The sequence below is a fragment of the Pogoniulus pusillus genome, chromosome 39, assembly GCF_015220805.1.
Source record: "Pogoniulus pusillus isolate bPogPus1 chromosome 39, bPogPus1.pri, whole genome shotgun sequence".
NCBI lineage: Eukaryota > Metazoa > Chordata > Aves > Piciformes > Lybiidae > Pogoniulus > Pogoniulus pusillus.
In genome coordinates, this window is record NC_087302.1 from 4,126,459 (window position 1) to 4,140,016 (window position 13,558).

Genomic DNA, 13,558 nt, shown 5'->3' on the forward strand with positions numbered 1-13,558 from the left:
CTTCCTCACACTACCCATCCCCAGCTCCCTCAGTCACTCCTCATAAGATTTACTCTCCAGGCCCTTCCCCAGCTCCATTGCTCTCCTCTGGACCTGCTCCAGCACCTCCACAGCTCTCTTGCATTGTGGTGCCCAAACCTGAACACAGCACTCGAGCTGTGGCCTCACCAAAGCACAATCCCCTCCCTGCTCCTGCTGCCCACAGCATTTTTAATCCTAGCCAGGATGCCACTGGCATCCTTGGCCACCTGGGCACACTGCTGGTGTGGTCTTCCAGTTCCAACCTCCCCTGCAGTGAGCAGGGATGCCACTTACTAGACCATGTCAGCCAGATGTGTAGAGCTGGTGGGTTGGCTCCAGATCTAACTCTGCAGCCCTGTCTCTGCATGTTTGCAGCTGGCTCTGATGCAGAAGGCAGCCAAGACTTTGCTACTGGATGGTGCTGCCTTCTTGAGCTTGCTCCTCAGAAAGCACCCAGCAGAGGAAATGGCCTCAAGTTGGGTCAGGGGAGGCTGAGGTTGGAGATGAGGGAAATTTTACTTACTCAGGGATTGGAAAAGGCTTCCCAGGGAGGTGGTGGAGTCCCCATCCCTGGAGGTGCTCAAAACAACACGTGGGCATGGCACCTGGGGACATGGTTTAGTGGCTGGGGAGGTGCTGGGCTGCAGGTTGGACTCGATGGAGTCCTTGTCCAAGCACAACGATTCTATGACTCCCCTTAAAAGGCCACAGCAGTGGTGTCAGGCAAGGACAAAAGTTCCCCTGGCTGACACTGAAGCCTCTGTGCAGTGCTGGCTCCTTGGTGCTGCTCGGTGCAGGAAGATGCAGCAGCTCCTGCAGTCATTTCAGCACTGCCCTTTGGATTTAGACTAACCTCTCCAGCCCTGGTGGACCTTCAGCCTCCCCCAGCTGGGGTCTCAACCTTCAGCCACCCCCAGCTGGGGTCCCAACGAGTCCCAGGGACTAACTGGAGCTGCTTTTGCAGAGCTCCCTCTGCTGAGCAGAGCTGGGTGCAGCTGGGATGCTTTTGCTCTTAGCTGGAGGAGCCAGAGGGCTAAGGCAGGGTGGCTGAAATGCTGTTGGCTCTTTGGCTCTGCTCCTGTGCCTGGTTCCTGAGCAGCTAAGGAGAGAGAGACTCCACTCTTCAACCTGCTTACTAAGGCTGATGAGTGAGTGAGCTGTGGAATCTGCAGAGCCCTGGCACAGGAGCTCCCTGGGCTTGTTGGGAGGGCTTTAAGCTAGAGTGGGAGGGACAGGGGGTTAAACATGACAGCACCAGAGGCAAACTGAAGGAGACTGAAGGTGGTAGGCCAGAGACAGGGGTAAGAGCAGCAGCCCAGCTGAAGTGCATGTGAAGTAATGCACGAGGTGTGGGTAACAAACAAGAGGAGCTGGGAGCCTGGGTGCAGGAGGCAAACTGCAATGCTGGCCCCAACACAGAGAGGTGGGGAGGTGACTCTCACAGCTGGAGTGCTGTCCTCAATGGCTACAGACTCTTCAGGTGAGACAGGCAAGGAGGAGTGGCTCTGTATGTTAGGGATGCTCTGGGTGTCATGGAGGTGGAGATAAAGGATGATGAAGTGGAGTCCTTAGGGGTGAGAATTAAGGGGAAGGCCAAGAAGGCTGACACCCTGCTAGGAGGCTGTTACAGACCACCCAGCCAGGAAGAAAAGGTTGATGTATTACTCTTTAAGCAACTGGAGGCTGCCTCAAGATCACCTGCCCTTGTTCTTGTGGCCAACTTTAACCTGCCAGACCTCTGCCCTTGTTCTTGTGGCCAACTTTAACCTGCCAGACCTCTGCCCTTGCTCTTGTGGCCAACTTTAACCTGCCAGACCTCTGCCCTTGCTCTTGTGGGGGACCTTAACCTGCCAGACCTCTGCCCTTGTTCTTGTGGCCAACTTTTACCTGCCAGACATCTGCCCTTGCTCTTGTGGCCAACTTTAACCTGCCAGACCTCTGCCCTTGCTCTTGTGGCCAACTTTAACCTGCCAGACCTCTGCCCTTGCTCTTGTGGCCAACTTTAACCTGCCAGACCTCTGCCCTTGCTCTTGTGGCCAACATTAACCTGCCAGACCTCTGCCCTTGCTCTTGTGGCCAACTTTAACCTGCCAGACCTCTGCCCTTGCTCTTGTGGGGGACCTTAACCTGCCAGACCTCTGCCCTTGTTCTTGTGGCCAACTTTAACCTGCCAGACCTCTGCCCTTGCTCTTGTGGCCAACTTTAACCTGCCAGACCTCTGCCCTTGCTCTTGTGGGGTACCTTAACCTGCCAGACCTCTGCCCTTGCTCTTGTGGGGGACCTTAACCTGCCAGACCTCTGCCCTTGTTCTTGTGGCCAACTTTAACCTGCCAGACCTCTGCCCTTGTTCTTGTGGCCAACTTTAACCTGCCAGACCTCTACCCTTGCTCTTGTGGCCAACTTTAACCTGCCAGACCTCTGCCCTTGCTCTTGCAGGGGACCTTAACCTGCCAGACCTCTGCCCCTGTTCTTGTAGGGGACTTTAACCTGCCAGATCTCTGCCCCTGTTCTTGTAGGGGACTTTAACCTGCCAGACCTCTGCCCCTGTTCTTGTGGAGGACCTTAACCTGCCAGACCTCTGCCCTTGCTCTTGTGGGGTACCTTAACCTGCCAGACCTCTGCCCTTGCTCTTGTGGGGGACCTTAACCTGCCAGACCTCTGCCCTTGCTCTTGTGGCCAACTTTAACCTGCCAGACCTCTGCCCTTGCTCTTGTGGGGGGGGACTTTAACCTGCCAGACCTCTGCCCTTGCTCTTGTGGGGGGGGACTTTAACCTGCCAGACCTCTGCCCTTGCTCTTGTGGCCAACTTTAACCTGCCAGACCTCTGCCCTTGCTCTTGTGGCCAACTTTAACCTGCCAGACCTCTGCCCTTGCTCTTGTGGCCAACTTTAACCTGCCAGACCTCTGCCCTTGCTCTTGTGGCCAACTTTAACCTGCCAGACCTCTGCCCTTGTTCTTGTGGCCAACTTTAACCTGCCAGACCTCTGCCCTTGCTCTTGTGGCCAACTTTAACCTGCCAGACCTCTGCCCTTGTTCTTGTGGGGGACCTTAACCTGCCAGACCTCTGCCCTTGCTCTTGTGGGGGACCTTAACCTGCCAGACCTCTGCCCTTGTTCTTGTGGGGGACCTTAACCTGCCAGACCTCTGCCCTTGCTCTTGTGGGGGACTTTAACCTGCCAGACCTCTGCCCTTGCTCTTGTGGGGGGGGACTTTAACCTGCCAGACCTCTGCCCTTGCTCTTGTGGCCAACTTTAACCTGCCAGACCTCTGCCCTTGCTCTTGTGGCCAACTTTAACCTGCCAGACCTCTGCCCTTGCTCTTGTGGCCAACTTTAACCTGCCAGACATCTGCCCTTGCTCTTGTGGCCAACTTTAACCTGCCAGACATCTGCTGAGACTTTACTACTGCAGAGAAGAGGCAGTCTAGAAGGTTCCTAGAGTGTGTGAAGGACAACTTCTTATCTCAGCTGGTATGTGAGCCTACCAGAGGTGCAGCTCTGCTTAAGCTGCTGCTCACAAATAGAGAGGGGCTGGTTGGGGATGTGGTGGTCAGATGCTGCCTGGGGTCCAGTGACCATGAAATGAGTTTTCAATCTGTGGTGAAACCAGGAGGGGCATCAACAGAACCTCCACACTGGACTGCTGAGGGGCAGACTTCAGCCTGTTTAAGGAACTGACTCACAAAGTTCCTTGGGAAACAGCCCTTCAAAACAAAGAGGTCCAGGAAGGTTAGACCTGCTGCTATGAAATGTTGTTGGCTCTCTGGCTCTACCTCTCTGCCTGGTTCCTGAGCAGTTAAGGAGAGAGAGACTTCACTCTTTAACCTGCTTACTAAGGCTGAGTAGTGACTGAGAGGTGGAATCTGCAGAGGAAAAAGAAGAGAGGTTTTCCAGCTGCATTCTTAAGTCTCTACCTTATGATGTAGAGCTGGTGGGTTGGCTCCAGATCTAACTCTGCAGCCCTGCCTCTGCCTGTTTGCAGCTGGCTCTGATGCAGAAGCAGCCAAGACTTTGCTACTGGATGGTGCTGCCTTCCTGAGCTTGCTTTTTGTAGAGAGAATTGGAGAGAGACATTTTATGTCCCCAAGAAGGACATTGAGGGGCTGCAGCAGGTCCAAAGAAGGGCAACAAAGCTGGGGAAGGGGCTGGAGAACAAGGCTGGGGAGGAGCAGCTGAGGGAGCTGGGGGTGATGAGGCTGGAGAAAAGGAGGCTGATTGCTCTCTACAGCTCCCTGAAAGGAGGCTGGAGCCAGGTGGGGTTAATGTCTTCTCTCAAGGAACAAGTGATAGGACAAGAGGAAATGGTCTCAAGTTGCACTAGAGGAGGTTTAGGTTGGAGATTAGGAAAGTTTTCTCTCCTCAAAGGGTGGTCAGGGACTGGCACAGGCTGCCCAGGGAGGTGGTGGAGTCTCCATCCCTGGAGGGGTTCAAGAAACCTGTGGCCATGGCACTTGGGGCCATGGTTTAGTGGCCATGGTGGGGCTGGGTCAGTGGTTGGACTGGATGAGCTCAGAGGTCTTTTCCAGCCTTCCTGACTGTGTGACACAGCACCAAGCTCTTCCCTCTGGAGGCAGGTGGATTTCCCTGGCTTGCTCACTTCCATTTTCCAGACTATGATCATTTTTCAGGGAAAGTTTTATTCTCTTTTCCAGACCAGAAATAAACAACCCCAGACTCTGCTGCAGCTCAGCCTTTTGCCTTCCCACTGACTCTGGCTGTTGTTTGCAGGTTGGAGTCCTGATTACCTTCCTCCTGCTCCTCATCTTCTCCTCCAGTGTTGTCTTTTTGTTTGTGGGGACAGCATCCCTGGGGCTGTTCCTCAGCAGCACCTTCCCCAGCATGCTGGCTTACACTGAGGACATCCTGCAGTACAAAGGTGAGCTGAGATTTGGGCTGGCTTGGAGGGGCAGGTAGGTGTTGAAGGCTGGAGCTCGGATCCCATCACACTTAGCAGCTCCTTTACTCCTCAGGGATGCTTATGAGGCCTGGAAGGAAGATCTGCTGTTGGACATGGTGTTTGTTCAGCAAACCACCAGCCCAGGTTGCTCAAAGCTTCATCCAGCCTGGCCTTGAACACCTCCTGAGAGGGGACATCCACAACCTCCCTGGGCAACCTCTGCCAGTGTCTCCCCACCCTCACTGGAAAGAATTTCTTCCTCATCTCCAGTCTCAGTCTGCCCTCCTCAAGCTCCAAACCACTGCCCCTTGTCTCCATTGCACCAAGCCCAGCTTCATTGTCCTAAGAGCTTCCACAGGCAGGGATCCAGGCAGGTTCTTGGTTTCCTGCAGCTTTAGGGCTCCCAGGGGCTGACAGCAACATCTGCTGTAGGGACTCAGGGTGGAGCTAGCTTTGAAAACACACAATGTCAGGGGCTGGAAGGGACCTTGAAAGATCATGGAATCATAGACTGAAGCAGGCTGGAAGAGAGCTCCAAGCTCAGCCAGCCCAACCTAGCACCCAGCCCTGCCCAACCAACCACACCATGGCACTAAGTGCCCCAGCCAGGCTTGGCTGCAACACCTCCAGCCACAGCCACTCCACCACCTCCCTGGGCAGCCCATTCCAGTGCCAATCACTCTCTCTGACAACAACTTCCTAACAACATCCAGCCTCAACCTGCCCTGGCACAACTTGAGGCTGTGTCCTCATCAAGGAACTGAAACTCCTTGAGTGTGGCCATCAATTAGAGGAGTCTCCACCAACTTTCATCTCTAGTTTAGCAAGACAGAAGCACAAAAGAGACTTCTGACTATGGCCTGTAGTGACAGGACAAGAAGCAATGGTTTGGAGCTGAAGTAGGACAGATTGAGACTGGATATTGGGAAGAAATCCTTTGCAGTCAGGGTAGGGATTGACTGGAACAGGTTGTCCAGAGAGGTTGTGGCTGCCCCCTCCCTGGAGGTGTTCAAAGCCAGGTTGGATGAAGCCTTGAGCAACCTGGGCTGGTGGGAGGTGTCCCTGCCCATGGCAGGGGGGTTGGAACTGGCTGCTCTTTAAGGTCCCTTCCACCCCAACCCATTCTGTGAGTTCTGAAGGTCTGTCCAACAAGAATAAACATCAGCTGTGCCAACCAGCCACAGAGCAGGAGAAGGGTTTGGAGCTTAAAACCCTTTACCTACCTGCACTTCAGCAGCTTGGAAGAGGCCTTCCCAACACTAGATGGGAACAAACAGGAGGATTTGTAAATCTTGTATGGGCAGGGCTATGAAATAGGCAATTTAAAGGAGCTACAGGTGGGTCCTGCTGGCTGCTTCACCCAGCATCACCTCCCCTTCCTTTGCAGGCTGTGCCACAACTGTGCTAGTGACTGGAGCTGGGATTGGAGAGATGGTGCTGCAGCTGCTGGTGGGATCGGTGAGTGTGGACAGGGCATGCCCCAAACTGACTGCAACCTGCCTGCAGAAACCTTACCCCAGGAGCTGGAGAGCTGCTGGGAACAAGTTGCCCAGGGAGGGTGTGGATGCCCTCTCCAAGGAGGTCATAGAAGCAGTCAGGTTTGGAAGGGACCACAAGGAGCAGCCAGTTCCAACCCCCCTGCCATGCCCAGGGACACCCTACCCTAGAGCAGGCTGCACACAGCCTCAGCCAGCCTGGCCTCAAACACCTCCAGCCATGGGGCCTCAACCCCCTCCCTGGGCAACCCATTCCAGCCTCTCACCACTCTCCTGCTCAACAACTTCCTCCTCCCCTCCAGCCTCACTCTCCCCACCTCCACCTTTGCTCCATTCCCCCCACTCCTGACACTCCCTCACAGCCTCAAAAGTCCCTCCCCAGCTTTTTTGGAGCCCCCTTCAGATCCTGGCAGGCCACAAGAAGGTCCCCTGGGAGCCTCCTCTGCTCCAGCCTGCACAGCCCCAACTCTTTCAGGCTGTGCTCACAGCAGAGCTGCTGCAGCCTCTCAGCATCCTCCTGGCCCTGCTCTGGACACTCTCCAGCATCTCCACAGCCCTCTTGTCCCAGGGGCTCCAGAACTGAATGCAATACTCCAGGTGGGGTCTCAGCAGAGCAGAGCAGAGGGGGAGAATCACCTCCCTCGACCTGCTGTGTCCAAGGCCATGTTGAATGAAGCCTTGAGCAACCTGGGCTAGGGGGAGATGTCTCTGCTTGTAGCAGAGGACTTGGAACTGGATGGTCTTGAAGGTCTCTCCCAACCCAAACCACTCTATGAATGCCTTGAGCTACCAAAGAGCAAAGCTCTCACTGATGCTAGTGAGGTGTCTGAGTGCTGAGGCCAATTCTGCTCCAGCTGACTTCTCTTTTTTCCCCTCCCACTGCAGATCATACACGAGCAGGGCAGCTACAGTTTCCTGGTCTGTGGGATGATCTTTGGAGGCTTGGCCTTTACCTTCTATGCTCTGCTCTTGTTTTTCCACAGGATGTACCCCAAGCCCTCATCAGGTAAGAACCCAGCAGCCCTCAGCCCTGCTTTATAATGAGAGGAAGAGTGGCAGAGGGCTCAGATACACAACCAGGGTGCAGGCTCCTAGCAAAATGCAAGGAAATGTTTCTCCTGCTGCTGCTTCCTGGCCCCTCTTCCTGCTTTGCCTTTGCCCACAAAGCCTTGGCAGCCACAGCCTGGGCTTTGCTTTTGTTTCTTTTCCTTTTTATCCTCTTCTGTTGGAGAAACAGAAAAGAAAGGAAAGGGAAAAATGAGGGAATGGTTGTGTGGATTGCAGAGGAGGGAGACAGCACAGGGCAGGCTGGCTGGGAAAGCTCTGCCTGCAGGGTGAGCAGGACCGAGCGCTCCTAGCGCAGGATGCACAAGATTCCCTCTGTGTTCCCTGGCTAAAATCCAGGGAACAAGCAGGTCTGCTAGGCAGAGGCAGCTGTCAGGCTCTGAGAAGAGACTCCCTGGTGAAAGCCTGCTCTCTGGCATCACCTCAGTCTACCTGTGCTGTTTGGTTTTCCTCTCTCAGAGCAAGGATTTCAGCGGCGAGGCTCCAGGGTGTGACCTCAGCCTTCAGTGTCTTTGCATTTAGAAGCACAGAAGGAGCTCTGGGAGACAAGAGGGGAAAAAAGGTGTCCAGGTCACTGGCACAGGCCTTTCTCCCATGACCCAGGGTCGTGTCAGGCTCTTTTCAGGGGTGGGCTGTGAGAAGGATGGGTACAAACTGGAAGCCAGGAAGTTCCACCTCAACGTGAGGAGAAACTCCTTTGGTGTGAGGGTGCTGCAGCCCTGGAGCAGGCTGCCCAGAGAGGTTGTGGAGTCTCCTTCTCTGCAGAGCTTCCAAACCCCTCTGGATGTGTTCCTGTGTGACCTGCCCTGGGTGATCCTGTTTTAGCAAGGGGGTTGGACTGGATGATTTCCAGAGGTCCCTTCCAACCTGGACCACTCTCTGATTCTATGACCAGAGAAGCAACCAACCTCATATGCTGGGTGATAGAACAGCCACATCCCATGGAGGTTGGACCTTTTAGATGTCCCTTCCAGCCCAAACCTTCTCTTTTAAAGCTCAATGGAGTCTGAGCCATTCAGGTCAAACATTCAATGTCCATTTTTCAGCTCTGGATGAAGCCTCACCTGACAAACCAGCAGCCATGGATGACACTGGGCAGTATCAACGCTAAAGAAGTGGCCAAGCTCCAGCCAAGCAATAAAACCAAGCCACCAACTGAAGCATTACTGCTAAGGATGATCTCAGATGCAATGGACTGAGTCATGCAAGTTGTCTGCAACCAAAAGCACCTTAGGATGGGTAAGTCAGAATCAAGAAAACATCCTCAAGCACCACGTTGAGCCTAAGCACAAGCTACCCACCTCCTGGGTACCAGAGACTGGCAGCAGCACATGGAGCCTGTGTCTGGAGGGCTGCAGGGGATGGCAGGGAGGAGGGGACAAGAGGTGCTGCTGGAAATGAACTTCCTCACCAGTTCAGGACAGAGTGAGAAGGAAGAAGCAGCTGCTGCTGGATATGAACTTCCTCACCAGATCAGGACAGAAGGTGAGAAGGAAGAAGCAGCTGCTGCTGGCTATGAACTTCCTCACCAGTTCAGGACAGGTGAGAAGGAAGAAGCAGCTGCTGCTGGCTATGAACTTCCTCACCAGTTCAGGACAGGTGAGAAGGAAGAAGCAGCTGCTGCTGGATATGAACTTCCTCACCAGTTCAGGACAGAGTGAGAAGAAGAAGCAGCTGCTGCTGGAAATGAACTTCCTCACCAGATCAGGACAGGTGAGAAGGAAGAAGCAGCTGCTGCTGGATATGAACTTCCTCACCAGTTCAGGACAGAGTGAGAAGGAAGAAGCAGCTGCTGCTGGATATGAACTTCCTCACCAGTTCAGGACAGAGTGAGAAGGAAGAAGCAGCTGCTGCTGGATATGAACTTCCTCACCAGTTCAGGACAGGTGAGAAGGAAGAAGCAGCTGCTGCTGGATATGAACTTCCTCACCAGTTCAGGACAGAGTGAGAAGGAAGAAGCAGCTGCTGCTGGATATGAACTTCCTCACCAGATCAGGACAGAAGGTGAGAAGGAAGAAGCAGCTGCTGCTGGATATGAACTTCCTCACCAGTGGGGTTGGCAAAGAGGTCCTCTGTTGCATGGCTTGACTGAAGCCCTCCTGACTTAGATACTGAACTTTAGAGATCTTTTGGCCTCTTGCACAGCATCCCCACAGTTCACAGCACAATACTGGGTTGGAATTCATTTCACTTTTCTACAACAGACTCAATGTCACCTCCATATCAACTTCCAAAGTTTGGGGGGGGGGGGAGGGAGGGGGAAAGTGACCCAAGTGGCAGCAGCCACCGAGTGCAATGCTGTAGCAGAACCTGCCTGGACCTGGCTGCCTTTGCAGAGCTGCTTCCTGTATATTCACCCAGCACCAGCCACCTCCCCTGAGACTCAGCATGCTAAAGCCTCTGGATTATTCAAATCATTTGCTTTTTCTCCTTTCAGTTTTTTTAAGTCCAGAATGAGTTGTGCTGAATTTATTTTTAAGGCTAATTGGGGGTTTTTTTTGGTTGCTTTCAGCCACTGGTTTTTTCTTTCAGCTGCTGCAGCCACAGTGGTTGGTTTGGGTTTGGGTTTTGGTTGTTTTTTTTTAGGGATTGATGATTTGGGTTGTTTTTTTTTAGCTTCCAGTCGAAGCTTAAACCAAGGAGGTTGGGTGGGAGTCAACCTCCAGCTGCTTGATCTGTGCAATATTTTACCTGGTGCCTTCTGAGGTACTCACATAACCCATGCATGACCTGTTCCAAGCTGAGAAGCAAGGACTGGCTTTAAAGGAGTGGGAAGCTGCCTCCATCTAGCTCTCGAGGGAGGATGGGACAGGGGCTGCTTTTGCTTGAACTGCTGTATGTGGATGTACATATGGAGCTGTGGATAGAAAGCAGTGTTTAATTAAAGCTGATTGATTGGAGATTCTCAGCACGACTGCGCTCGGCTAACTTCAGCTGCTCCTGCCCAAGGCTCTCAGCTACCACCTGCACCAGGCCAGAGTGGCATAGAATGGGTTGGGTTGGAAGGGAGCTGAAAGGGCAGCCAGTTCCAAGCCTCCTGCCACAGGCAGGGACAGCTCCCATCAGCCCAGGTTGCTCAAGGCTTCGTTCAGTCTGGTCTTGAACATCTCCAGGGAGGGAGCAGCCACAGCCTCCCTGGGCAATCTGTGCCTGTGTCTCACCACCCTCAATGGAAAGAATTTCTTCCTCATTTCCAGTCTCAATCTGCCCTCCTCAAGTTTCAATCTAGCCTCTCTTACCTTTCCCCTTAGAGGTTGGAAGGTTCCTCCAGAGATCATCCAGTCTCACCTCCCTGCCAAGGCAGGAGCCCCCAGGGCAGTTCACAGAATGCATCCAGGTGGGTTTGGAAAGTCTCCAGAGGAGACTCCACAAACTCTCTGGGCAGCCTGCTCCAGGCTTTGTCATAGAATCACTCCCAGGGAGCAATGAGCAGAGCCTGTTCCCCCCTGCCCACCAGCCCTCAGCCAGTTACAGACATTGATTAAATCTCCTCTCAGTCTTCTCTTCTGCAGACTAAGCAGCCCCAGGGCCCTCAGCCTCTCCTCCTCAGGCAGTGCTCCAGTCCCCTCATCATCCAGAGAAGGAAGAACTGTTGGACACTGAGGATGGTGAGAGCCTGGTCCAGGCTCCCCAGAGATGGGAGATGCTCATCCCTGCAACCATTCCAGGTCAGGTTCTTTGCCCAGAGAGGTGGAAGATGCTCATCTCTGCAACCATTCCAGGTCAGGTTCTTTGCCCAGAGAGGTGGAAGATGCCCATCCCTGCAACCATTCCAGGCCAGGTTCTTTGCCCAGAGAGATGGGAGATGCTCATCCCTGCAACCATTCCAGGCCAGGTTCTTTGCCCAGAGAGGTGGAAGATGCTCATCCCTGCAACCATTCCAGGTCAGGTTCTTTGCCCAGAGAGGTGGAAGATGCCCAACCCTGCAACCATTCCAGGTTAGGTTCTTTGGACTCTGAGCAACCTGCTTTAGTTGGGGCTGTCCCTGCTGAGTTGCAGGGCAGGGGTTGGACTGGATGAGCTTCGAAGGTCTCTTTCCACCCAACCCATCCTGTGATCAACCACTTGAACTCTGGGCTGATCCGGATTGAGGAGCCCTCCTGAGGGACAGGCTGCAATGCTTCCCTAGCACCACAGGATGCCAGCCTCACTCTGCTCCAGGCAGCCAGCGTGGAAATGAGCACTGCAAAACCCATCTGCAGCAACCCCCACCCTCAGGCTGTCACTCACCGAGCCCCTCCCAGCATGACAGCATCTCCCCAGCCCCGCAGCAACTCCCCAGCCCCGCAGAGAGGAAAGGAGCATGAAACAGTACAATGGAGGAGCCAGTTTTGGAAGAGAAGCTGCTCAGACTACAGCTGCCTCACACCAGGGACTCTTCTTGCAGATTAACAGGCAGCTAAAGGCTCCTGCCAGGATAATTTCTGTTGCCAGAAGTGTAGTTGACAGCTCCAGTCCCCACGGTGCTCTCAGCACTATGGACCTACTCACCATAGGACACCACAGAGTGGGTTGGGCTGGAAGATGCCTCCAAAGCTCAGCCAGTCCAACCCCCTGCACTCAGCAGGGACCTCCTCCTCTAAAGCAGGTTGCCCAGAGCCCTTTTGAGCCTCATCTTGAGTACCTCCTGGGATGAAGACTCAACCACCTCCCTGGGCAACCTGTTGCAGTGTTCCACTATCCTTATGGTAAATCTAGAACAGCCTCTGATCACAGAATCAAGCAGGTTGGAAGAGAGCTCCAAGCTCAGCCAGCCCAACCTAGCACCCAGCCCTGCCCAACCAACCAGACCATGGCACTAAGTGCCCCAGCCAGGCTTGGCTTCAACACCTCCAGCCACAGCCACTCCACCACCTCCCTGGGCAGCCCATTCCAGTGCCAATCACTCTCTCTGACAACAACTTCCTAACAACATCCAGCCTAGACCTGCCCTGGCACAGCTTCAGGCTGTGTCCCCTTCTGTCTCTGGCTGCCTGGCAGCAGAGCCCAACCCCACCTGGCTACAGCCTCCCTGCAGGCAGCTGCAGACAGCAATGAGCTCTGCCCTGAGCCTCCTCTGCTGCAGGCTGCACCCCCCCAGCTCCCTCAGCCTCTCCTCACAGGGCTGTGCTCCAGGCCCCTCCCCAGTCTTGCTGCCCTTCTCCAAACACCTTCCAGCACCTCAACATCTCTCTGCAATCAAGGACCCCAGAGAATTAAACCCACACAGGAGCAACTCTGCCTCCCTTCACGCAAGCTTCAGTGAGTTCTCCATCCCCCCACAGCTGCAACCTTCCCTTTCCTCTACCGCAAGTCAACCAAACCCAACCAACCCCACCCCAAAGCAAGTCCAAAAGGCTCAGGAGCTTTGTTAAAAATATTTATTTAAAAAAATACAATTGTTTTGCATGTCTGGTTGCACATAACTATTAACATAGGATTGACTTGGATAATTTTGCTACACTGCTTGGTTTTTTTGGGGTTCATTCTTTTAAAGCCAGCTCGCGTTATACAAAGCAAATCCCTCTGTCAGTTCTTACAGAAAATAGGTTTCTTTTAGGTTCATTTCACCTAGCCCCCACCCCTTTATTTATTGAAAAGCAAACTAAATTGCAATGCATTGATTTGGGGGGGTTGGGATATTTTTTGGGGGGGGAGGTTGGTTTTTTTGTGCACGAAAGAAAATTGAAGCGATAGGAAAAGAAAGAAAAGGGAGAGGGGAGGGGGGGAAAAAAAAAGTCACCTGATTATTCAGGACAGACCTTCGTGATGCTGTGAAGAACAAAAGGGCCACCAGGGCTCAGCTTGGAAAGCTTCAATCTCTCTCAGTGCAGTTTGGAAAGCTTCAATCCCTCAAAGTGCCATCTCAGTGCACTGCTCCTTCCAAAAGTCGCTTCTGTGGCTTTGTTGCAGCACCTCAAAGCTTGGCTCAACTTTTCATGCCTGAAAAGCTTCCCAACTTGGTTTTGTTTGGGGTTGGAGGTGATCTCGACAGGCTGAAGGTCTTCCTGAGGTGGTAGCATGGAAAGGTTCAATTCCAAGCAAATTTAGTTAACACTGAACAAGTGCTGAAAGCTTTGGCTGTGTTATCTGCTTGCATTA

The 13,558-nt window shown here is 53.5% G+C and overlaps 1 protein-coding gene across 4 annotated transcripts in view; it reads left to right on the forward strand.

Annotated features, from left to right (window-relative positions):
• Nucleotides 1-13,558, forward strand: part of MFSD4A (major facilitator superfamily domain containing 4A) — a 98,962-nt gene that overhangs the window by 22,928 nt on the left and 62,476 nt on the right. Inside the window, exons 7-11 of one of the 4 annotated variants that reach the window (XR_010308808.1) lie at nucleotides 4,748-4,895; nucleotides 6,304-6,374; nucleotides 7,298-7,418; nucleotides 8,524-9,421; nucleotides 9,482-10,385. Coding sequence is in view for 1 of the 4 variants with exons in the window: in XM_064173629.1 (XP_064029699.1) it covers nucleotides 4,748-4,895; nucleotides 6,304-6,374; nucleotides 7,298-7,418; nucleotides 8,524-8,588 (405 nt within the window). In the remaining 3 variants the exon portion in view is untranslated. Of the gene's footprint in view, nucleotides 1-4,747; nucleotides 4,896-6,303; nucleotides 6,375-7,297; nucleotides 7,419-8,523; nucleotides 10,386-13,558 lie in introns of those variants that run through there. The other 3 variants (XR_010308810.1, XR_010308809.1, XM_064173629.1) reach the window with 3 other exon arrangements.